Source organism: Culex quinquefasciatus, chromosome 2, assembly GCF_015732765.1.
Source record: "Culex quinquefasciatus strain JHB chromosome 2, VPISU_Cqui_1.0_pri_paternal, whole genome shotgun sequence".
Taxonomy (NCBI): domain Eukaryota; kingdom Metazoa; phylum Arthropoda; class Insecta; order Diptera; family Culicidae; genus Culex; species Culex quinquefasciatus.
The window spans coordinates 23726838-23748921 of NC_051862.1; the positions used below are offsets into that span (position 1 = coordinate 23726838).

General features: G+C 41.9%; 4 protein-coding genes and 2 pseudogenes across 6 annotated transcripts in view; 2 read left to right on the forward strand and 4 right to left on the reverse strand.

Moving 5' to 3' along the window:
* Positions 1–172: 172 nt before the first annotated feature.
* LOC119767191 lies at positions 173–2717 on the reverse strand. The gene is made up of 3 exons (XM_038255198.1): positions 2451–2717; positions 2087–2390; positions 173–2032 (listed from the first exon to the last, which is right to left on the reverse strand). The coding sequence occupies exons 1-3, from the start codon at positions 2563–2565 to the stop codon at positions 808–810; spliced, it is 1644 nt and encodes a 547-aa protein (XP_038111126.1). The 5' UTR covers positions 2566–2717; the 3' UTR covers positions 173–807.
* Positions 266–786, reverse strand: LOC119765932 (extensin-like). The gene is made up of 2 exons (XM_038250204.1): positions 751–786; positions 266–676 (listed from the first exon to the last, which is right to left on the reverse strand). The coding sequence occupies exons 1-2, from the start codon at positions 784–786 to the stop codon at positions 266–268; spliced, it is 447 nt and encodes a 148-aa protein (XP_038106132.1).
* A 1433-nt stretch (positions 2718–4150) lies between the features above and the next one.
* LOC6048206 lies at positions 4151–6113 on the forward strand. Its single transcript, XM_001865120.2, has 2 exons — positions 4151–4574; positions 4627–6113. The coding sequence occupies exons 1-2, from the start codon at positions 4279–4281 to the stop codon at positions 6005–6007; spliced, it is 1677 nt and encodes a 558-aa protein (XP_001865155.2). The 5' UTR covers positions 4151–4278; the 3' UTR covers positions 6008–6113.
* A 2677-nt stretch (positions 6114–8790) lies between these two features.
* Positions 8791–9410, forward strand: LOC119765933 (annotated as a pseudogene).
* LOC119765934 lies at positions 8885–11485 on the reverse strand (annotated as a pseudogene). Its single transcript, XR_005276936.1, has 2 exons — positions 11471–11485; positions 8885–10134 (listed from the first exon to the last, which is right to left on the reverse strand). The product of XR_005276936.1 is annotated as an elongation factor 1-alpha-like (transcript).
* Positions 10952–22084, reverse strand: part of LOC6048201 (orexin receptor type 2) — a 227297-nt gene continuing 216164 nt past the window's right edge. The window contains exons 12-13 of one of the 2 annotated variants that reach the window (XM_038253430.1): positions 13600–13787; positions 10952–13270 (exon numbers count right to left, since the gene is read on the reverse strand). In XM_038253430.1, the coding sequence (XP_038109358.1) occupies positions 12938–13270; positions 13600–13787 (521 nt within the window). In that variant the 3' untranslated portion in view covers positions 10952–12937. The remainder of the gene's footprint in view (positions 13271–13599; positions 13788–22084) is intronic. The other variant, XM_038253431.1, reaches the window with a different exon arrangement.

Here is a 22084-nt window from a genome sequence, read left to right on the forward strand (position 1 = left end):
AGTCAGAAAGTGCAGAGTTTCGAGTTTGGCAAACTGTCAAACGCGAAAAAGGGTGAGTTAGTTTGTCATAGTCTAATGCCACCTTAACACTTAACATCTCGTGCAGATCTACAGTTCACAGTCCGAATCCCGGGGTTGAATGGGAACTTAAGTGTAAAAAGACGTTTCATGCTTTTGGACAGTAGGAATCTTCTCCTTTGTATTTCTTATTAGGTCAACAGGTTAGGACCGATGTTCGCAAAATACAGAGTACAATTGGTGACCATTATCTTCCATACTTGAAGTTCATATAAGAAACGACGAATGCTTGTTCCGAGCGGGTCTTACAGTTCCTCCACCTGGTCCAGTACTCGGTAAATATGTCGAACAGCTCAGCCGCGTTGTAGAGCTCGGCTTTTTCCTTCGTGGCTTCTGCTTCGCGTCTTGCGTGTTGAGTACTCCCTTTTTGTTTCACGTCCGGGATCGCGTTCGGTTGCGGAGGGTACTTCGCCGGCGGTTTCGGGATCGGCTGCGGTGGTAACCCCGCCGGCGGTTTCGGCATCGCGTTCGGTTGCGGAGGAAACCCGGCTGGCGGTTTCGGAATCGCGCTCGGCTGTCGAGGGTTTCTCGCCGGCGGTTTCGGGATCGCGTTCGGCTGTGGAGGTAGCCCCTTCGGCGGTTTTGGGATCACGCTCGGCTGCGAAGGTAACTCCGCCGGCGGTTTCGGTTTCAGCGCAAGCTGCCGCTTCCGGATGAAATCCGCACGTTTACGGCAGCGGCGGCGCGTGGCCGCGTCCGGAAGGCCATTCTTCGATGGAATTCTCTGAATCATCTCCCATCGATTCTGCCAGTAGCCGCTGAAAACGTCAACCCGATCGCGGAAAATGCAGGCCGATTCCGTCTGATTAATCTCACTCCATTGAGCCTGTAGTAGCTCCTTGTCCTCGTCGGATTGCACAGCGTCCATGACGGGAACGTCTGCATGATAAAGCGAGCCGTATTACGCATAATGACACGAATGGTCTCCAGCTGCCCGAGACTTGCGTCGCGCACCAGCTGGACAAAGTCCTGCAGGATTCGCTCGAAAGTGGCCAAGCTGGCTTGCGGCAGGGCGTGGTGGAGGACGTCATCGAGTAGGCAGAACCACACGTACAACTCTTCGGCGATTCCGAGTGGGTTCTGCTGTTGCAATCGCCGAGTCTGGTATTCGAAGGGTTTCTTGCTGCCGGTTACCGGATGGTAGTGCTTCAGCAGACGAAAGATGAATTTGTACTCGTGCTGGAGACACTTGGTATAACCGGTCACAGTCTTCCAGATGATCGCGGATTTGATCGGAAACCATCCACCGTCATCACTCAGCAGCAACTCTTCCGGCTTGTGGTCGGTTTTGTCGACGATTTCCACGATCAGCTCCTCCAAACTGCGGCACAGCGACAAGTAGATCGGGTTTATCGCGGTCACGAGCTGTTTGCCTTGCTTTAACGACTTCATCTGCGCTGTCCAACGTTTAGCGAGGTCGCCAAGCAGTTTCGCGAAGATCTTCTTGTTCAGAACCTTGTCCAGGTCGTGAAACAGCTTGACGTCATTGTCGTGGATCTGGAACACGGTCCGCTCGGGGATATCCTTCAGATGGCTCCCAAGAAAGTGGGGGGCCATGTCCAGTAGCGACTTGACTCGACTGGCGACCAGCGCTTCGTGGAACTCCTGCAGGGCAGTGCCTAGTTCATGCGTAGAATTCGTGAACTTGGCGTGAAACTTCGCAAGGAACGCGTTTCTCTGCCCGACCTCTTTCTCGATCTGGAGCAGCGTTTCTAATTGGTCGCGCAATCCCCGCGATATCGAAGCATTGCTGCAAAGCTGCTCGCACAACTCAACGTAGTCCAGATTCGACGAGCTTTGAACGACGGAGAAGATCTGCCGAGCATCGGCGGCGCAAACGTTGTCCGAGATCGTTCGCTGCCGGATGCGGTTGAACGTGGTCAACAGCTCGGAACGATACTGATCCCGCTGCGCTTTCATATTGTCCACGAGGATCTCGGTAATGCTGAGTTGTCTAAAGACAAACAATTAGTCAAGAGTTGTAAGCGAAAAACGGTTAAAATTGTACCTGTACAGCGCATTTGCAGCCTCGGAAAAGGTGGTAGCTTGCTGCAGTGAACCCATGTCAACCAACCGAACTCTGGCTACGAAGCTGTCGTCCAGCAGCATGAGGCTGCCGCAGTTGTGCAGCAGAACCTCCATGCCGGCGTAGAAGATCCGGGCCGAACACTGCAGCTGGCAGACCTTCAGCGGCAACGGAGACTCGACCGCAATGAATTCCAGCCTGTTGAGGCTCTCGAACATGACTGTCGGTCCTCCGAAAGGTTCCGTCCAATCATCGCCAAACGGAAGATCGTCAACCTGTTCGGATTCTGCAAGAAAAATGCTTCTTTAAAATTGAAACAGCTCCAAGCCAAGCTCCTTTAACTCACCACCTTCCTCCTGTCCACCTGCCATTTTAACGGTCACCTTCGGTGCCGCTTGGACATCGCGGATGTTCCCTTCCGGAGCCCCGGAATCGTCCAGCTGCTGTCGTGTCGACTCCATGCCCAAAGCAAGAATGAATGTCGAAATTAGAGGTTCAACGAAATTATCGTGCAGCGATGGGGGAACTAGCGTTGGCACAGATCCAGGACAATCCGGAACAAAAGATGATTTTGCTCCAAGAAAGTTCCCGCGCTTTCTGTGGACTGATGCTTCTTTTTGATGTGTACACGCAGAACATAATGACTCAAAGAAAATTCTCACGTACACTTTCATGTAAATTTACGGATAATAAGACGAACGAAAAAAATACTAACACACTAAAAGAGCGGGGTGGTTGTTTGTTTTCCACACGGTATTTGTTTGTGCGCTAAGTGATTATTTAAAACCTTCTTCAAATGCCGACAGGTAATTCAGATCGAATTTAAGAATTTAAGCAAGAATTTAAGGATTTAAGAATTTAAGAATTTAAGAATTTAAGAATTTAAGAATTTAAGAATTTAAGAATTTAAGAATTTAAGAATTTAAGAATTTAAGAATTTAAGGATTTAAGAATTTAAGAATTTAAGAATTTAAGAATTTAAGAATTTAAGAATTTAAGAATTTAAGAATTTAAGAATTTAAGAATTTAAGAATTTAAGAATTTAAGAATTTAAGAATCTAAGAATTTAAGAATTTAAGAATTTAAGAATTTAAGAATTTAAGAATTTAAGAATTTAAGAATTTAAGAATTTAAGAATTTAAGAATTTAAGAATTTAAGAATTTAAGAATTTAAGAATTTAAGAATTTAAGAATTTAGGAATTTAAGAATTTAAGAATTTAAGAATTTAAGAATTTAAGAATTTAAGAATTTAAGAATTTAAGAATTTAAGAATTTAAGAATTTAAGAATTTAAGAATTTAACATGCGGAATTTTAAAATGTAACATGGAATTGGGTACTAACGCCCTATGTCATTTTTTGTGTACAACGGTAAAAAAAAAGACTAAAAACCATTTCTGATTACTTTTTTTTTCATTTTAGTGCAAAAAAAAAAATGACAAGACAACATTTTTTCGATGGATCAACTATGGTCCCCTTGGAACGAGCTGTAAAGTAGGAGCTTTTCTGTCAAGAAGGACCGCGAGGATAATTTTTCAAAATTGATTTAAAATTCTATTTTAAACTGTTTGTGGTCGTACAAAGGGTCATTGTACACAGAAAAATAATCTTTATCGCTGTAAACAATAATATCAGCAATCTAAGCTTGATTTTAGGACCCAATTCAAGGAAAATTTAAGAATTGAAGCAATAAAGAACTAAAGCATTTAAGAATTTTTAAATTTTAAGGTTAAAAAGCTAAAGAATTTTGATAGTTTTAAGTTCAACTATTATTTTTTTATTTTTTTAAATTGATTGAAAATTGACGCATTTAAATTTTTAAATTGTTAAACTTACGTGTTTTTGAATCCGATATTTAATTGATTGGATTATTTATTTATAAGAACTAACATTTTAAATTTTGACAAAACCGATGGAAATCAAAATAACTGAGTATTTTAGATTTTCGTGTAAGAATGTGCCGATTAGAGTGTACTTTGACAGGACTCACAATCAATCAAATTTGAACAACTTTTACCGAGTGTGTACTTGTTTACTGCCGTTTTTTTGGCGCCAAAATATCCCAAACAAGCAACACAAGCAGTCGACTCGGATTCAGTAAATTGCGTGCCGGAAGTTTGCTTTCTCAAGAATATCCGTAATTACTCCTGTCCGAGAATATCCATAAATCCCAAAATGAACCGAATCAACTCACCCATGGACGAGCTCCGGCGGCGGCTTGCGCGGGAGATTCCGCGTCACCTCCGGGACGTAATGGACGTTTCGGTGTACCGGGCCTTTGCGATCCGCCACCAGCGGCTTCTCAACATTGCGGAACTGGGCAAGAACAACGAGCGGGCGGAAAGGTATCGCGCGGCCGGAAATCGCGCCTATTCGCGGCGGCAGTATGATACGGCACTTGGCCAGTACAACAGGAGCCTTTGCTACGCGCGAGCCGACTCAGAACTGGTGGGCCTGGCGTACGGCAATCGGTGAGTTTGTGGACTAAGATGAGGGAGATTTTAAAGTTTGGGTTTTTCGCAGATCTGCTGTCTACTACGCCCAAGACGAGTACGAGTTTGCGCTGTACAACATTGACTTGGCCAAGGCGCACAACTACCCGGAAAGGCTCATGCCGAAACTGTTGGCCCGGGAGGTCAACTGTAAGCGAGAGATTGGCTACGGACTGTCCCACGGTACGGTTCCGCACCCGTTGGCAGACATCAACGTTGAAGTTAACCCGAAGATTCCCTTCCTGGCCAAGGGAATCGCCATGCGGCAGTCGGACGGCAACGAAGACACTTTGGTGGCTGAGCGAGAGTTCAACACGGGGGACGTTATTCTGAACGAGAAGATTGAGCTGTGTGCTGTCTTGTTCAAAAAGAGTAATTCCTATTGTGCCCACTGCAGTTCGTCGTTTAAGCAGAATTTGATTCCGTGTCCCGGCTGTGTCACGGTCATGTACTGTGGTGAGGAGTGCCGCAAGGAAGACTTTCGAACCGTTCATCGATTCGAGTGCAGCATCGCTACGAAACTGTGGAGTGTGACCTACACGAATGTGCTGATGACTGCTAAACTGTTCTTTTACGGGCTTACGGCGTTCAACGACAACATCGACAAAATGATGGAGTATTGCTTGCCCAATGCCGCCGTCGGTTCCAACCCTCTCGATGCGGATTTGACCAACCCGAACCCACTGGAAATGTTCAAGGTTCTGCACCAAGCCAAGCCAGAAAGCAATTCCGTATCGAACCAGGTCACGAAGCTGTACGCTGCCATTTACAGCGTAATTTTCTTGAAGAACCCGCTGGTTCAATCGATCATCCGCACCGAAGCTCAGCGCGACTTTTTCCTTCGCTGTCTGGTGACCCACGGCCTCGTAACCATGACGATGGTTGCCACGTCCAAAGAGCTGGGAACTTTGCCTGTGATTTCCAACGTCTTCAAACACTCGTGCGACCCAAATGTGATCACAATTATCCACGCCGGATCGTTCAAAATGTTCGTGATTCGCCCGATCAAAACGGGGGACCAGATTTTCACCACGTACGGACACACGTGGTGGCGTCCCGGCAATGAAGTCCAAGCTCAGTGCAGGTGCGTTGTGTGTGATAGCGGACCGGAAGGAGCAAAATGGCGCGCAGCCTACCGCGAGGTTCGCCCAAAGTCACCGAAAGTGGAGGAAGGCTTGCTTGGGTTGGAGCGCATGTCTTTTGACATGACCGCCGGTCTGGTCAAGTTTCAGCGCATCGTGCAACTGATGGCCAGTGAAGGTCATCACCCGGGAGAGATGTTCGGCCGCATGGTGAGGGCATACTTCGAACGACTGGATGATTTTGTTGAGGAGCAGAACGAAAAGCGTTATCGGGCCAACCTGCTGCGTATGCGTGGTGACGAGGTTGTTCCCGGTCTGTTTGAAGATTAGGCGAGCTTGAGGAGAGGTGATGTTCTTATTGATTTGACTACTTTTTGAACTTTAAAAATCGTTATTTGAACTGTTTAAACATTGACAATAAAAAAGTTGCAATTAACAGTTTTCTTTTATTCGGCAAGAGTACCAACAAATTTCAAACAGATTCTGCGAACGGAATGAACTAATAACATAAAAACATATGAACATAAAAACAAAAAAAAACATAAAAACAAAAAAAAAACATAAAAACAAAAAACATAAAAACATAAAAACAAAAATATAAAAACATAAAAACATAAAAAAAAACATAAAAACATAAAAACTAAATATGAAAATATGAACATCAAAACTTAAAACTGAAAAAATGAAAAACTTGAAAACTTAACTTCAGAGGCAGTTTTTGTAAATATTGCTCGGTTTGTTCTAGAGGTCATATCAAGGTGCTCCGATTTGGATGAAACTTTCAGCGTTTGTTTGTCTATACATGAGATGAACTCATGCCAAATATGGACCCTCTACGACAAAGGAAAGTGGGGTAAAACGGGCATTGAAGTTTGAGGTCCAAAAAACATGAAAAAACTTAAAATTGCTCGCATTTCAGTAAAACTTCATCAATTCCAACTCTCTTAGATGCATTCGAAAGGTCTTTTGAAGCACTTCAAAATGAGCCATAGACATCCAGGATTGGTTTCACTTTTTCTCATAGCTTTTGCAAGTTACTTTGAAAAATGATTTTTTTAAAACTTTTGGGAGATTAGCCAGAGACCGAACTACTTCAGTTGAGTGTTTGCAATAGAATGAATTTTATTTTGGACTGTCGTCCCATTACACCTCCGACTCCCCTATTCGTAGTCTACTGTGATCTGATCTTCGTCGTCTTCCATTACTCCTCCTCGACGTGATCCGGTAGTAGACCGATTTCTTCACGCAGCATCTTGATTCGCAGGTTCTGCAACGGCTTCGTAAGAATGTCTGCCAACATCTTCTCAGTCGGACAGTACTGCAGATCGATCATCTTCTTCTCCTTCAGGTCGCGAACGTAGTAGTATCGGGTTTCGATGTGCTTCGTCCGCTTCTCGATCTTGTTGCCGTCCACGAGCTTGATGCAGCTTTGATTGTCCTCGTAGACCGGCACAGCTCGGTTGATCTTGATCCCGAACTCGCCCAGCAGCATCTGTATCCAGATCAGCTCCTTGCATCCTTCAGTCAGCGCCACCAGTTCAGCTTCCGTTGATGACAGCGCTACACAGCTCTGCTTCCGAGAGCCCCAGCTGACGAGTCCGCCGCCAAAACGCACCAGATAACCAGAGTTGGATTTTCGGTCTCGGTGGTCGCCTGCCCAGTCGCATCAAGTGTAGTTTGTGATCGCTCGTACCCATCAGATAGCGTAGCACTCGCTTTGCCTCTTGCCAATCCAGCTGCGTCGGATGACTCGACTTCTGAGCAAGAATCGATGTGCTAATAGCAATGTCCGGTCGGGTGTGAACAGCTACGTACAGCAGACCTCCGAAACGAAACTATTGGCACTACGCCCCCCGGGGCATGGCCTTCCTCTAACGTGGGATTTCTGCTCCAGCGCCTCTGACGAGACAGGAGAAACCGGGACCGACGTTTTACTTCACCATCCGATAGAAGCTCAGTGGATAAGGCGGGAATCGAACCCGCGTCTCATAGCATCATCGGGATCGGCAGCCGAAGCCGCTACCCCTGCGCCACGCAGACCTCCGATCAAGCTCAAATAATCGGTGTTGTTGGGTAGCTGATCGTTCTCCTCCTTCTGCTGTAGGTAGGCTGGATCCAAGGGAATCTTCGATTTCTTGGCATCCTCCAGACCGAATCGACTCGCCATCTTGGTGATGTACTTCTGCTGGTTCAACTTGAATCCATCGGCCGCTCGCTCAACTTCCATTCCCAGGAAATGCTTCAGATCTCCGAGGTTCGTGACGGTGAAGTGCTGTTGCAGGCCGTTGAATATAGCTTTAAACTCCTCCTCAGTCTCGGCAGCGATCACCATGTCGTCCACGTAGATGATGATGTACGCTGTCGACCTTCCGGTCGTCCGAACGTAGAGGCACGGATCAGCCTTCGCCTGGCCGAATCCCAGTTGCTAGAAAACTGCGTCGATCTTGTGGTTCCATACTCGAGCAGATTGTTTGAGCCCGTACAGACTCTTCTTCAATCGACACACAGTGTTGACATCTCCGGTTGTGTATCCTGCAGGCTGCTTCATGTAGATGGTCTCCTCCAACTTGCCATGAAGGTACGCTGTCTTGACGTCCACGTGCTTTGCCACCATCTTCCGACGGCTAGCGATCGTCAGCAGAATCCGGAACGTTTCTTGTCTGGCCACAGGTGCGAAAACTTCGTCGAAGTCCACGCCAAACTTCTGGGTGAAGCCCTGTGCCACGAGTCTGGCCTTGTGCCGCACGATGTTGCCCTTCTCGTCCTCCTTGGTCTTGAACAGCCATTTACATCCGATCGCCTTGCGATCCGGGGGCAGCTGGACCAGCTCCCACGTGCCGTTCTCCATGAGTGATCGGTACTCATCGTCCATCGCGTCCTTCCACAGCTTCGCATCGCCACGTTTCATCGCCTCTGCCGGTGTAACGGGATCTCGACCAAGGGGTAGGACACAGAGTAACTGAGTGACTCAATTTCACAAAAATACTCAGTGTGGCTCAAAGTTACTCAATCCACCTCTCGTTTTTTTTCACCGAGTTTCGGAATTTGTGAATAAACCAGTGCTTGACAGAAGAGCGCGATTACAAATGAATTTGAAATATCTTCACGCCACAATGCTGCTAAAGTTTCCTTAGCCGAAACCCGGAGCAAACTATTCCGTCCAAGGGGTAGGACACAGAGTAACTGAGTGACTCAATTTCACAAAAATACTCAGTGTGGCTCAAAGTTACTCAATCCACCTCTCGTTTTTTTTCACCGAGTTTCGGAATTTGTGAATAAACCAGTGCTTGACAGAAGAGCGCGATTACAAATGAATTTGAAATATCTTCACGCCACAATGCTGCTAAAGTTTCCTTAGCCGAAACCCGGAGCAAACTATTCCGTCTGTTACGGATTTCGTTACGGAATGTGCCATGCTGATCTTCGCCGCCGTTACCGGAGAATTCGATAGTGATAAAAAATTTCTCCAAAAACGGACAGACCCGAGAGAACGCCTAGCTCGCCATCACCCTCGGTGTCAAACAGTTGATCGTGGATGTCAACAAGATGGAATCGACTGAGCCCCGTTCAACGAGGTCAGTTTAAGGACATCAAGAAAATCGGCTACAACCCGGCCGCCATCGTTATCGTGCCCATCTCCGGATGGCACGGAGACATGCTGGAACCGGCCACAAAAGTGTGCTCAACCAGGCCCTGACCGATCATTCCTCGATCGTGCATGACGTTAAGTGACTTCGGCTGTAAGGTGTACATGGACAAGGAGTGGAAAGCCCACTCGGACATCCAGATCCAGAACGAGGAGGACTCAGAGGACATCGGCTCCTTTCAAGACTGTTCACTTTTTTCCGGCGCACAACGGACCAAATGCATCGAAACGGACCGCATTAAAAGAAACTAAGCAAAAATAAAGGCTTTTATTTATTACCGTAATCTGGGGTGAATCGGGACTACAGTCTACATCTGGTTCACTCAAGGGAACTGTCCTCGCGGTCGCTAGTATCGATTGTTGTTTGGTGGCCTTTTCGGCTACCACGCACAGAGGCTTGGGTGGGACCAGGAAGACGATAGCGTCATCACCAGACTTGTTGGACTTTGGATGATCCTCAGTGGACTTGCCGGAAATTACGAAAGACCTTCTCCTTGATCTCGCTGAACTCGCAAGCAATGTGAGCGGTATGCCAATCCAGCACGGCGACGTATCCACGACGCAGTTCCATGACGGACATGTTCTTGACGTTGTCTCCGGGCACGGCCTCCGGCAGGGCTTCTTGATACATTTCGACGGACTTGACATCAGTGGTCAGGTTGGCCGAAACGAAGACGATGGCGATACCGGGCTTGTTCACATCGGTTTCCGTTCCCGTACCACCGATTTTGGGGCAGAATCGCCCACGAACCGTTCCGCTGAATAACCTTACTGTTTGGACGGTCGTTTCCACGTTGTTTCTTTTTTGTGTCTGTCAAAGTCAGTCGTCTCTGGTGCCAAATGTCAGTGTCAAAATTCGTTACGTCATTTAAGAGGATTGAAAAACTTTGAGTGACTCAATGTTACTCAAAATTATTCAAATTTTCTCAATATTACTCTCTGTCCTACCCCTTGTTTCGAATGCATTTAAGAGAGTTGGAATTGATGAAGTTTTACTGAAATGCGAGCAACTTTTAAGATTTTTTATGTTTTTCGGACCTCAAACTTCAATGCCCGTTTTACCCCACTTCCCTTTGTCGTAGAGGGCCCATATTTGGCATGAGTTCATCTCATGTATAGACAAACAAAAAAGAAAGTTTCATCCAAATCGACGCAATTCGATACAACCTGTTACACATTGGTGAAAAACTCGCTCTTAAAACATAAAACTCAACAAAAACTTTGAAACTTCAAAATTTTTAAACTTCAAACTAAAAATCTCCAAAACTTAAAAACTTTCAAACTTAAAAACTTAAGTGCTTAAAAACTTGGAAATTTAAAATCTTCGAAACTTAAAAATTTTAAAGCATAAAATCTTAAAACCTACAAACTTAAAACTGAAAGTTAGAGAAAACAATGTTTATGTAAAAAATTTATTTGATATTGTTATATTTTACACTTTTACAGATGTCTTGCAATTATTAGTTTGAAATTTCAAGTTGAATTATTATATGCGGAAAAAAAAACTTTGAGGTAAATTAAAATTAGACCACCACATCAATACTGCAAATATTTTAAAATAAAGCACCTAAAAATATAAAAAAATTACCGTTTCAACATTCTGAGATAATGAAATAAAACTATTTATCTAAGAATATAGACAGCATTCCATTTTATTGATTTAATTGAAAACAATGTGAAAATCAAGCCGTTCCTCGTGTCATTTTTTTTTCATCTCTAACAAATTGTATAGTAATTTTATCTCGCTCTGCAGCGTTCTCATAACAAACTATACTTTTCAGGTAAATACAAAGTTATTTCAATTGTTTTTTTTCAATCTCTCACTAGCAGTTTCAAGAACATCTATCTTCCTTTTCTAGCATTGTTTATGTTGCTGTTGCGATTGGTTCTCGAGTGCCAGTAGCTTGTTTGTGTTTGTCTATATTTATTTTGTTTTGTTGTTTTTTTGTAAGTGATGTTCCTTCAAGCTCGCCGTTCTGTTTGTTCGATAGTCGTTTTATGTCATAAAAATGCGGTACATAAATTTTATTTACAGCTTCTTTTCTTAAGCGCAAAATTGATAGCATTTACAAGATTTTTGGTGAAGTTACATGTTGCCTTCACTTTACTTTTTTGTGGAGGGAGAAATGTGGAAGAAGAGATCTTACGCTAAGACTATGCATTATGATTACAAAACACGAAAATATATACTAGTTTTTTTTATTCCTATATTTATACGTACTTTTCTTTTAGGAATTTGCTTTGAGTTGTATTGTTGAAGTTTACATTTCATATTTACAGCGTTTGACTAGCCTAGATTTATTTTTATGTTTGTTACATTTTCTTACCGAGTCTAGTGATTCAACCCGGATATTGACAAAATGAGGAACCATTTTTTCCTTAGTTAATTTATCTTTTATATTTTATTTACAAAATTTTCTGTAAACGGTTTTCGTCATCTTTTATCAAATTGCTCGTTGTAAAATAAGTTTTCGTACACTTTTTCTCTCTGCACCCCTCTCAGATTTTATTTCTTTTTGCGATGGCAGATGCAACTCAAGAGCATGGTCGAGCTGTGACAAAATGTTCTCATTTCGTGGGATTATCACATGTCAAGGTTTCTCAGCAGATTTGCTCTTTTTCACGTGAGCTTTTTTTGTCCTTTTGCTTATTTTTTCGACAAAATAAACGCTTTTTGGGGTTGCAACAAAACGATCTAGTCAAATCCAGATGTTTATCAACACCGTGCTAACGCTAGTGGTAAATGTCAAACCAGCTTTGGCACTCACGCCATTTTGGGACAATTTATGATTTTTTTTTACAGAGATGGTTTGCTGAAAATGTTTGGTTACGTTAACTGCATGTAATAAATAAAGAGTCCACGTCAAGTGTTTCTGTTGCGCCACATCGTCATTTTGGTGAAAATTTCTGACAGCTGTCCCAAAATGGAGTAAGCGTGAGCTTTGACATTTACCATGAGAGTTAGCACCGTTAGCACAAGAATTCCTCCATGTTTGCTCAAAAGATTCGGAAAATATTTCTGGAAAAGAAACGAAATTTTGTATGGTTTGACGTTTGCGGGGACTCTTCCAAAACAAAAACTGCTAATAAGTGGTGTCGACAAAACAATGATTATTAACCCCAGGACAGACAACAAGCATCACAATAATGTCCCATTGTTGGCGCTAAAGCTCACTTTGCCCACAGCCATTAATTAGCGAACAATTGACGACAACCATCAATCTTCCCACCGCGCCACCCACGCCAAATCGTCGTCACCACCATCTTGGTGTTGTAATTTCATTCCCAGAGTCCATTACCGCTTATTGGCTGCGCAAATTTACAATTTACAATCCCACAGCATCTGCTTCGAATTGCATTCACCGCAAATCGCTTCAATGGTGGTCATAGAGTAATGCTGAAGACGAAGCAGCACTTCGATTTGCCTCGTTTGACGTTTGTCGTCAGTGGTGCCAGTTGGTCGACTTTTCTTAGCTATGTAGGGGGTAACTCAAGTGGTCAATCAATGAGTCGTCGCGAAGTTTGTAGAGGAGTGATGGTCTTCAGTTTAGCTGCATCGTCGGCACCGATTCGCCGGTGCGATTTCTTTTCCAGGAAACGTGCAGCTTGGCCCGTCAAGTGCCGTTAATCTTGCAGTTGGTCGATTTGTTGACGATCATTAGCATGGTGGCGCCACCACCTTCCGGACCCGCCGCCGTCGTCGTCGTTGATCCGCCATTTGCGACGCCATTGTTGTTGTTGTTGATGGCAGCTGCGGTGGCATTGCTGGGGACCGTCAATCCCCCCTCCCCGCTGCCGATGCTGTCCATGTTCTTCGTCAGCGCCAACCGTTCCTCCATGGAGATGGGAGAAATCTGCGGTGCACCGGTCAGGCTGCCCGGATGATTGATGCTGTTCCGGCCATGGTGAAGGTGCCGACTTCCGTTGAACGACGTTTGCTGGGTGTGCTGGAAGGCGTTAAGAAGACCACACCGTAAGATAAGCTTAATTATGCACGAAGCGGACTTTCCGTTTGTTGACGGATTTAATCACTCGAAATCAACCGTGGACAAAGCGTGCGGATGCGGAAATGGATTGCAGTTCAGGTGCGTGTCAAAGAAAACAGAAGCGTGAAATGTGTCACCGGCGAGCGCTCATGCCATAATGGCGTCCGTCAAGCTGTCACTTTTTTGCCATAGCGGCGTCCATTATGGCATGCACGCTCAAATGAGATTAGCGATAAGCAGACACAAACAAGTATACTAAAAGAGAGAGAGAGAGAGAGATTCCTCTATACCTTAATGCTAACGTTTCTTACGCTGGTCAGGTGGTAGTTGCTCCGGGTGCTGGGGCTGGCGTTCATCCGCGTGGCCGTGTGGTACATCGACCGGTCATCGTAACCGCCGACGCGACCCCCAAGACTCCGTGGGTTCCGCAGGCAGTGACACTTTTCGAGGGCGTTCTTGAACTCACGACGAAATTTGCCTGCAAAGAGAGAGAGAGAGAGAGAGAGAGAGAGTGAGAAAAATAGGAGTACAAATTTAGTGTGAGATAATTGTGTTAAGAAGACGACACGTGCTTCTACAAGGACAGTGTGGTGTGATTGAAATTTTCAAGTGGAAACTGCTTTGGCCCACTTTTCCGGACCAACTGAAGCTTAATGGAGCACTAGAGAGGGACAAAATTAGGGGTTTGGAAAGTTTCGGCACGAAGCAAAAATTAACATACGTTCGAACTGGGAGGACGCCGAATTAGGATTCTGGAGCTTCTGGTCTAATGAAATCAACGTAATTTGCTGTCGGGACCTTCTCTAGTGGTTTATGGTTGAAATTAAAACAATTTAAAGTATATGGGGCTAACAGTTTGGGAAAGTTTTGCACCTAATTTGAGTGAAACTTTTGCACCAAAAAATTTGGCAACCCTCCTTATTTTAGTAGAAATTCAAGCTTGCTTATCTAGATGATAACAAATTAAATAATTCTTTTTAAAAATGATAAAACGCTTACTTCACATTGCTAATGATTTAAGATGTAACAGTTTTATGGTGACGACTCCCATCTTTGACACGATTTTACGTTCGACGATATAAATTTCGCTCCTTTTACAATATGATCACAAAATTCATTCTACAAGTTGTTTAGAATAGTACCTTACATGTGTTGTTACTTTTTAGCAACGATTTTTCTCTTCCTTGTACAGTTATGAAAATCAAAATTAATCAATGATTGTCAACCAAAAGGTCAATGATTGCACACAAGTACGTACATTTTTAAACACATTATAAATGTTATATAAATTGTAATGAGACATTGAAGATTGGACCTTTGGTTGATGAAACACAGCGAGTAAAAGAAACAGAATCAGGAAAATTTAAGTTTTCTAATGTCAACCAAACAGCCTTTTTTAGTAGGTGCTAATAAAATTGTGAAAATAATTTTGCTCCAATACACTAAAATCCCGATGGTTTGACACCAATTGATGTCAAACGAACGGGGTTACTTATTAGTTTGACACCCTCTTTACACGGAGCTCACACAAACTACCAAATGTTTGTTTCAATAGTGTTCGTGTAGAAAAAAGACATCGTCATTTTTTAGTTTGACTTTGTCGAATCCTCGGGGTACAAATTAAAAAAGTGTCAAACAAAAAAGAGACCAACTAGTGTAAGCATACAGTAGGGTGACAGTTAAAAAAAAGGTCACTTTTTATCGTCAAACTGCCGTTCTACGCATAATTGTCCCATGTTCAAAAAAGTGCATCTGAGAAAAACGCGATTGAAATTTATCGATCGATTTCTGTGTTTCTACGCATAATTGTCCCGTAGGTCTCTATTCGCCCTATATGTCCCTAATCACCCCGGTTAACATTTTATCGCCCTTATTTGTAATCCTCTCGAAGGTAAACAGGTAAACAAAATGAAATACTTCGTAAAATTCATGATTTCGTGATAGAAAATACTTAGTGGGACAATTATGCGTAGAAGTTCAACGATGGGACAAACAGACTTGGTGTTGATTTTGGTGAGTTTCCTAACAAAGTACTAGATTTTATGTGTTTTTCTGAAAGTATACGTAAAACTAAGTTTAAAAATGATAAAAAGTCAAAATCGTCCAAAAATGACATGGGACAATTATGCGTAGAACGGCAGCAAAGGTGATGAAAAAAATCTTGTCATACAAAAACGGCTTCTTTAAATCGCTAATCAACTCGGATCGTTTGGCGTATTGGACCAAGTTGTTTGTCATACAATTTTTCTCAAGAATCTCACACGTTACAATGATCCAACACATTCAACGGCAACTTTTGCTTTGGGACCATCCACAAACCACGTGGACACTTTTTTTTGGAAATCTCATGCCCCCCCCGCCATCGTGGACAATTTCCATACAAATATTTTTTTTTTGTATGGAGCGTGGACATTTGAATTTAGGGAAACATATTAACCGGTTAGGCATAGGTTTGAAAATATGTACTGACGCACCATCAACAAAAAAAAAATCATCTTTGTTTAATGCAAAAGTTATGTTTGAAGTGAAAATGTTCTCAAAATCGTCATAAGGTTTAGTTTAAAAGTAATCAAATGCTCTGAAAACCCCCCTAAAACTCTTCAAACTCCTCGTGTCTCCGATGTGCAGCCCTTCCGGGAAGCTGGGACCAATTAAGGCATCCCGAACCGCACGTGCCCCCATCTCATCCGTTTCGGTTCAAGTTTACAAAAGTGGGAACACGTCTTCTATTTCACAAAAAAAACACAGTTCAAAAAGGTCGCAACCGGAGTTATGATTCCCGGTAAATCCTTTAATCTAATCAACTTGAAGTGTACTCGGTCTCGATCAGTTCGTTAAACTTTTGGGGCCAGTTTGGAGCTAAACTTTTTGTTTGAAAATTTCCAATTCCGTTAAGTGAGATAGACACGCTCGAGAAATTTCTCGAAAATGAATGTTTCGACATCAATTTCACACCGTAATGGTTCCTCTCCGCGCTGACCATTGGTGGGTGAAAACGTGCCAAAGTTTTGTACCGTCGCCGAGCCCCTCTAGCTAATATTTTAATTATGGACGACCCCCTCCCTGTGCTCTGCTGAGGGAAATCCAATTATTGTATGTGTTTTCCCGCCGGGATTGGGTCATTTAGCGTTTTTTCCCTCTTTTTAAGCTCATAATCGCGAAACGCACTTTGACTTCCAGTGGAGCTTCCGCGGATTACCTTGGACCTGGGAGGAGGACCCTCTTGTAAATTAATTAGGATGAATAATGGGACTTTTCCTCCGACCCACCTCTTGATCGGAACGTGGCAAAAACAAACGATGCTCGACGGTGGGTCATTTTTCCGGGGAAAATCACTTTCGCTTCCTTGCAGATGGGGGGTTAATTAGGACTTAATTGGAGTTTGAGTGTGTTTGATGGGTTTACCGGGCAAGTTGAGGGATTTTTGGGCTTTTTCGATTTCGAAGTGCGTGATCAAAGGTGATGGCTTTTTGAGTTATGAAAAAAAGTATTGCCTGGTAATTCACGTTGATGATTGAATGAAAATTAAAATAGAGTTGACCTTTCCATACTTTGTGATACTGCTCTCTGTTTCAATGGAAGGGAAATGAATGAATATGAGTAATTTCAAAATATAGTTTTACACAAAATGAGCAGGTACCGTAAACGGGGGTGACTTTAATAGGTTTGACTTTTTTTTTCGCAAAATGAAGAGTACAAATGAAATACGTACTAATCCGGGTCAAAATAATAAAAACGTTACTTAATCCACCTTAAGGTGGTTGGTGCCTTCCTCGCAGAGTTCGATTTGCGATGCCTTTTCGTTGGGTCGCAAAATTTTTCGCGTCCGTCGCAGTGTGTTTTTCGTTTTTTTCGCGTGCGTGTGAAGGTGCGGCTGGCTTTGACTGTCCCGATGACAGTCAGTTCGATTTGCGATGCCTTTTCGTCGGGTCGGTAAATTTTTCGCGTCCGTTGTCGATGTGCAACAACAACAAAACCCTATCATACCATTTCATCTCGATACATCGTAACTCGTCGTTCGCAAAGTTAATCAGTACCTCACTAAACATCAATCATTCAAAACTCGTGAAATCATCTCAAGTTAAAAATTACACTGTTTAACCCTTCAGTTTTAATTACAAATGATTTTGGTTCTATCTTTCCACAGCCGGCTGTCTAAGACTAGACCATTTCATTTAAAATTTAACAACAGATAAACGGGAAATGTCTCATCCGCAGCCTCCGATTGCTTGCCTTGAGAATAATACAAAATACCGTTCAACAAACACTATGATTTTGGGTCGCATCATCATCTTCTATGATGAATCCTGACCAAACACCCTATCCTACTAACAAGTTTTCAGGTTCCTGGCGCTCGTGGGGTGTAAGCACAGAGTAAATCAGCTGCCCTAGTAGCAACCTGCGCTAACTAACATTCCCGTCCCTTAAAATCGAGGTCTACAAACTGACATGGCGGGCGCCGTTGGTGGCCAATGACTGTTACCTATTCGCAACTGATCTAGCTTTAGCAATCATGATGTTTTATCTTTTCAGCGCATTCATACATGCTGTTGATAAGGGAAACACCACTAGATCGTCGAAGCCTATAATCAGTAGTGCTGAAAGGATATTACGGTTCTGTTCAGCAACGGAGGGGCAACCATGGGTGATCTCTCATGCTCATGCTCATGCTCATGCTTAAGGTGGTTGGTGCCTTCCTCGCATTCATGTTGTATTTCAGGTGGTATTTACAAATTAATTTAAGAGTTTTTTTTAATTTTTTTATTTTTTTTCATTTTTTTTAAATTATTGATTTTACTTGAACAGCAATTTTCAATTCTTTTTTTTACCAACTCTTCAAAATAAAGGTGAAAAGTCTCATGAGTTATATATTTCATTAAAAAGTTCGTGTAAATTTTTGTCGAGACAAAATGATGCAGCAACATAATTAATACAGATTTTTTCCAGAAGAGATGCAGACACTGCTTAAGCGATGTGGCAACCGGGCGATACGCATGCAAGGGGATGTGGCTGCCAATCCCCCGCGTGGTCAAAAAGTCAAAAAAGCTAAAAGACCCGGCCTTTGAGGTTATGCAAAAATCACCCTTTTTTGTAGCTACAAAAAAACTTTTTCTTGACATAACTTTAAAAGTACTTCACTAAACAGAATAAAATTTAATAGGGTCTTAGGGGACCCTAAAACGAACAGAATAAGGCGGATCCGGCCAAAATCGGTTCAGCCAGTTCTGAGATAATTGTGTGGAAAAAAAATCATGTCTACACACATCCCCACAGACATTTGTTCAGAATTTGATTCTGAGTCGATAGGTATACGTGAAGGTATACCTAGGAGTCGTATTTAAGAAGTTCATTTTTCGAGTGATTTTATAGCCTTGCCTCAGTGAGGTGAGGAAGGCAAAAATGATCAGATCAAAAATTATATTAAATTTCCCGAAAGAGTACTGAAAATTGGGCCTCCAGCCAAAATTTCAGCCCATTTGTTTGAAAACTGGCTTGCCGGTTGCAGGAAAAATCTTAAATGGGTTTTAACCGTATGAAGATATTTTTTTCAATATGTTACTTTTTGAGGGGGTAAGGAATTTCATAAACTTTTTGATCTGAGCAACTTTTTTTATTTTGACCTGGGCTAATACGTATGGAATGCTATGGAATCGTACACAATAATAATAATAAAAAAAAAATCATGGTAATATTACATCTGGGAATGAGCGTTATATGTGTTGGTGAGAACTGCAGATCGCTGTCATGTTAACACACGGGCAAAAATGATCTACGGGCTTGCTGCAAAAATTGTTATAAAATGTAACATTTTTCGCAGCAAATCCACTTTTGCAGATTTTGATACATATTTTTCCTTTGGGTGTAAAAGATGATATACCCTCCAATTTTACATCTTCCAAATTTACACATTTTTTTTGTGTACTGACCATGTTGGAGAAGTGTTCAAAGTACTTCAAGAAGGAGTTTTCATAAAATTTTGAAAAAAGTTAACTAGTTGGTTAGTTTATGAAAACCAAATTAGGAAAATGATGATGAATAGCATTATTTTACTATTATCAGAGTATCATGATTTTTCAATGAACATGGTTTCGAACTGGAAAACGGAGTGCATTTCCGGATTCTGTGGACAATTTTCCACTAGGAGAAGGTGACAAAGTTTGTAAACAATAAGTACAATAATGTACTTTTTTGCAATTCCTTCGTGAAACTACTTACTGACATTAAACATTCTTGAACGACGAAATAGCCTACTTTTTTGTTCCAAAAAAAAAAAGAATCGAATATCAACACTTTTCAAAATAAATGCAGAAAAGTTCAACTTTTCAGCACCAATTTCAAGTTGAACTTTTCAGCACTTGTTTCGACATGTAAAACTTTTCAACATTTTTTGATTTATTGACAAAATACATGAACATTTGACTTAAAATTTCACTCAATGCGTGTTTTTCTGAATTACAAAAAAAAATGTATTGTATGGAACTCGTTGCAAAACTTGATTTTTTCAGCACTCGTCGTATTTATCCAACTCGGTGAACCTCGTTGGATAAATGCACGACTCGTGCTGAAAAAATCCTCTTTTTACAACTTGTTGCATAAATTAATATTAGACAAACAAGTACAAGTTTCAATTAAAATGTGAAAACTTTTGATTCATGCTTCGAGTTCAGTTTGAAATGCAATATGACAGCCATTACACGTCAAACAGGAAGTATCCACATCAAAAGCGCTCCGATTTGGCTCAAATTTGGAATGTAGGTTCTTTGACTAAAATAATTAGACCCATATTTGTTTGTTTGGCGATTGAGGTGCTCCTATCCAAAATGGGGTGGTCCAAAAAATAGTATCTTTCGTCGATTTTCGCAAAAAGCACATTTTTGAAAAAATCATATCTTCGGAACGGCTGAACCAATTTTAAAGCGCCACATTTCAAAAGAAAGGTAATTAAAAGACGCAACTTTTGGTACCCTAACATGTATAGATCATCGCTGAAATTTAGTGTCATCGCAGTCATCGCATTTTTAGTGAAAAAGTTGATTTTTACCCTTTTTCGAAATTTTTCCGTTTTTGCACGCGGCGCGTTGAAAACCCCAGTTTTTATGCTCAAAAAATCATATCTCCGAATCGTGCTGATGGATATTCGCAATTTTTGGATACGTTATGTAAATACTACAAGGAATCAGAGAAAGATATTTTCAGACATTAGCTTTTTGGTCCCGAGACCTTCAAAATAGCAAATGAAATTTTCATAGAATTTTCTAATATTCAGCTAGGTTTTTCGAACCTCCACATATTTTTCCTTAAAAGCCCAACTAATGAAACGTGGTGCTCTAAAATTGGTTCAGCCGTTCCGGAGATATGGTTTTTTGGAAAATGTGCTTTGTGCGAAAATCGACGAAAAATGCCATTTTATGGACCACCCTATTTTGGATGGGAGCACCCTAATCGCCAAACAAAAAAAAATACGGGTCTTATTATTTGGGTCAAAGAACCCCCACTCCAAATTTGAGCCAAATCGGAGCACTTTTGATTTGGAGACTTCCTGTTTGGCGTGGAATGGCTGATGAATCGATAATTTTATTAATTAATTAATTTATTTATCTTCTTTGCAGACTTTTGGGTTTCTTACTAACTAAGCAACAAAATTCTACTTCTAAACACAGATTTACACACATTAAAGTCAAAATTTTCCAAAATAGTCGAATGATTAAACTTTCAACAGCAGGCGTCAAGAGGGTTGTGGTGTCCGTAGTTCGTCGTGTGTCTTGGTATGTCGAGAAGCTGATAGTTCCGAAGTTCTCTTGAGGGAACTCGGATGTGGACTTCCTCGAGTAGGTCACTGCAGTCAATGTTGTTCCGCAAGACGTCAAACACAAATAGTCGAAAACTAGTTTTAGCAAATTTCAGGAAAAATTGTGATTTTTTAACAATTTTAGCTGAAACTTACATGTGTTTTGTTAAAAAACGTTTAAATTTTGTTAATAAGTTTATACAGTAGTTGTTCGGTAACTGGGCTGAAAACGTAGCCCAGTCACCGAATGCTGCTCGTTAACTGGGCTGAACAAAAAATAACGAGGGGACCACCGATGCATAATATATTCCAGATGAAATATAAAAATAAAAGTTACTCAAATTTATTCACAATGCTTACTTTTTATTTTTCTTTAATTGTAACTTGAAATTAAACAAAAGTTTGAAAAAAGTTTTTTTATTTATTGAATATGATTTTTGCATCCATTAACCCCTCGGTCATTTTGGTTTGTTTTGGTTTTTTGACGTTTGTCTGCTTTTTAACTGGGCTACGGCCCAGTTATCGAGCGCCCAGTTAAAAAGCAGCCCAGTTAAACAACGCCCAGTTACCGAACAACTACTGTATTTAGACAATGATTCTTTCTTTAAAACTATATTACGAACTAACTAATTTAAACAATTTAAATTTATTGAAATCCTATCAATGTCACCCCTATTTACGGTATCCTGTGGAAAGTGTGTCAATGCCCACATTCAGTGTCAACTGGTTTCCGGACTGCCATCGTCAAAATGTCCTCATCATTACGGCACCAGCACCAAATTGAAATGCAAATCAAAGCCAGCATTTGTCGTCCGGGGTTGTTTCCCCCCCCCGGAAAGACAAACTCTCGGAACAAAACCGAAATAAATAATTCACACACGCTGGCGGTGACGTCCGGAAAAAAGGGGCAAATAAAAACAAGAAACAATCAAAACCGCAAGAGTGCGTTTTTTTTTGCACATGTGGTGAACAAAAGGGCGGAGCTT

Bases quoted from the DNA above. Each gene is read 5' to 3' on its own strand.
- LOC119765932 (XM_038250204.1), bottom strand. From the start codon at position 786: ATGGCCTTCCGGACGCGGCCACGCGCCGCCGCTGCC. The intron at 677-750 runs GTAAACGTGCGG...TTACCTTCGCAG, and splicing joins GGCCACGCGCCGCCGCTGCC to CCGAGCGTGATCCCAAAACC.
- LOC119767191 (XM_038255198.1), bottom strand. From the start codon at position 2,565: ATGGAGTCGACACGACAGCAGCTGGACGATTCCGGGGCTCCGGAAGGG. The intron at 2,391-2,450 runs GTGAGTTAAAGG...TTTTTCTTGCAG, and splicing joins AGGTGGACAGGAGGAAGGTG to AATCCGAACAGGTTGACGAT. The intron at 2,033-2,086 runs GTACAATTTTAA...GTTTGTCTTTAG, and splicing joins GCTGCAAATGCGCTGTACAG to ACAACTCAGCATTACCGAGA.
- LOC6048206 (XM_001865120.2), top strand. From the start codon at position 4,279: ATGAACCGAATCAACTCACCCATGGACGAGCTCCGGCGGCGGCTTGCG. The intron at 4,575-4,626 runs GTGAGTTTGTGG...GGTTTTTCGCAG, and splicing joins GGCCTGGCGTACGGCAATCG to ATCTGCTGTCTACTACGCCC.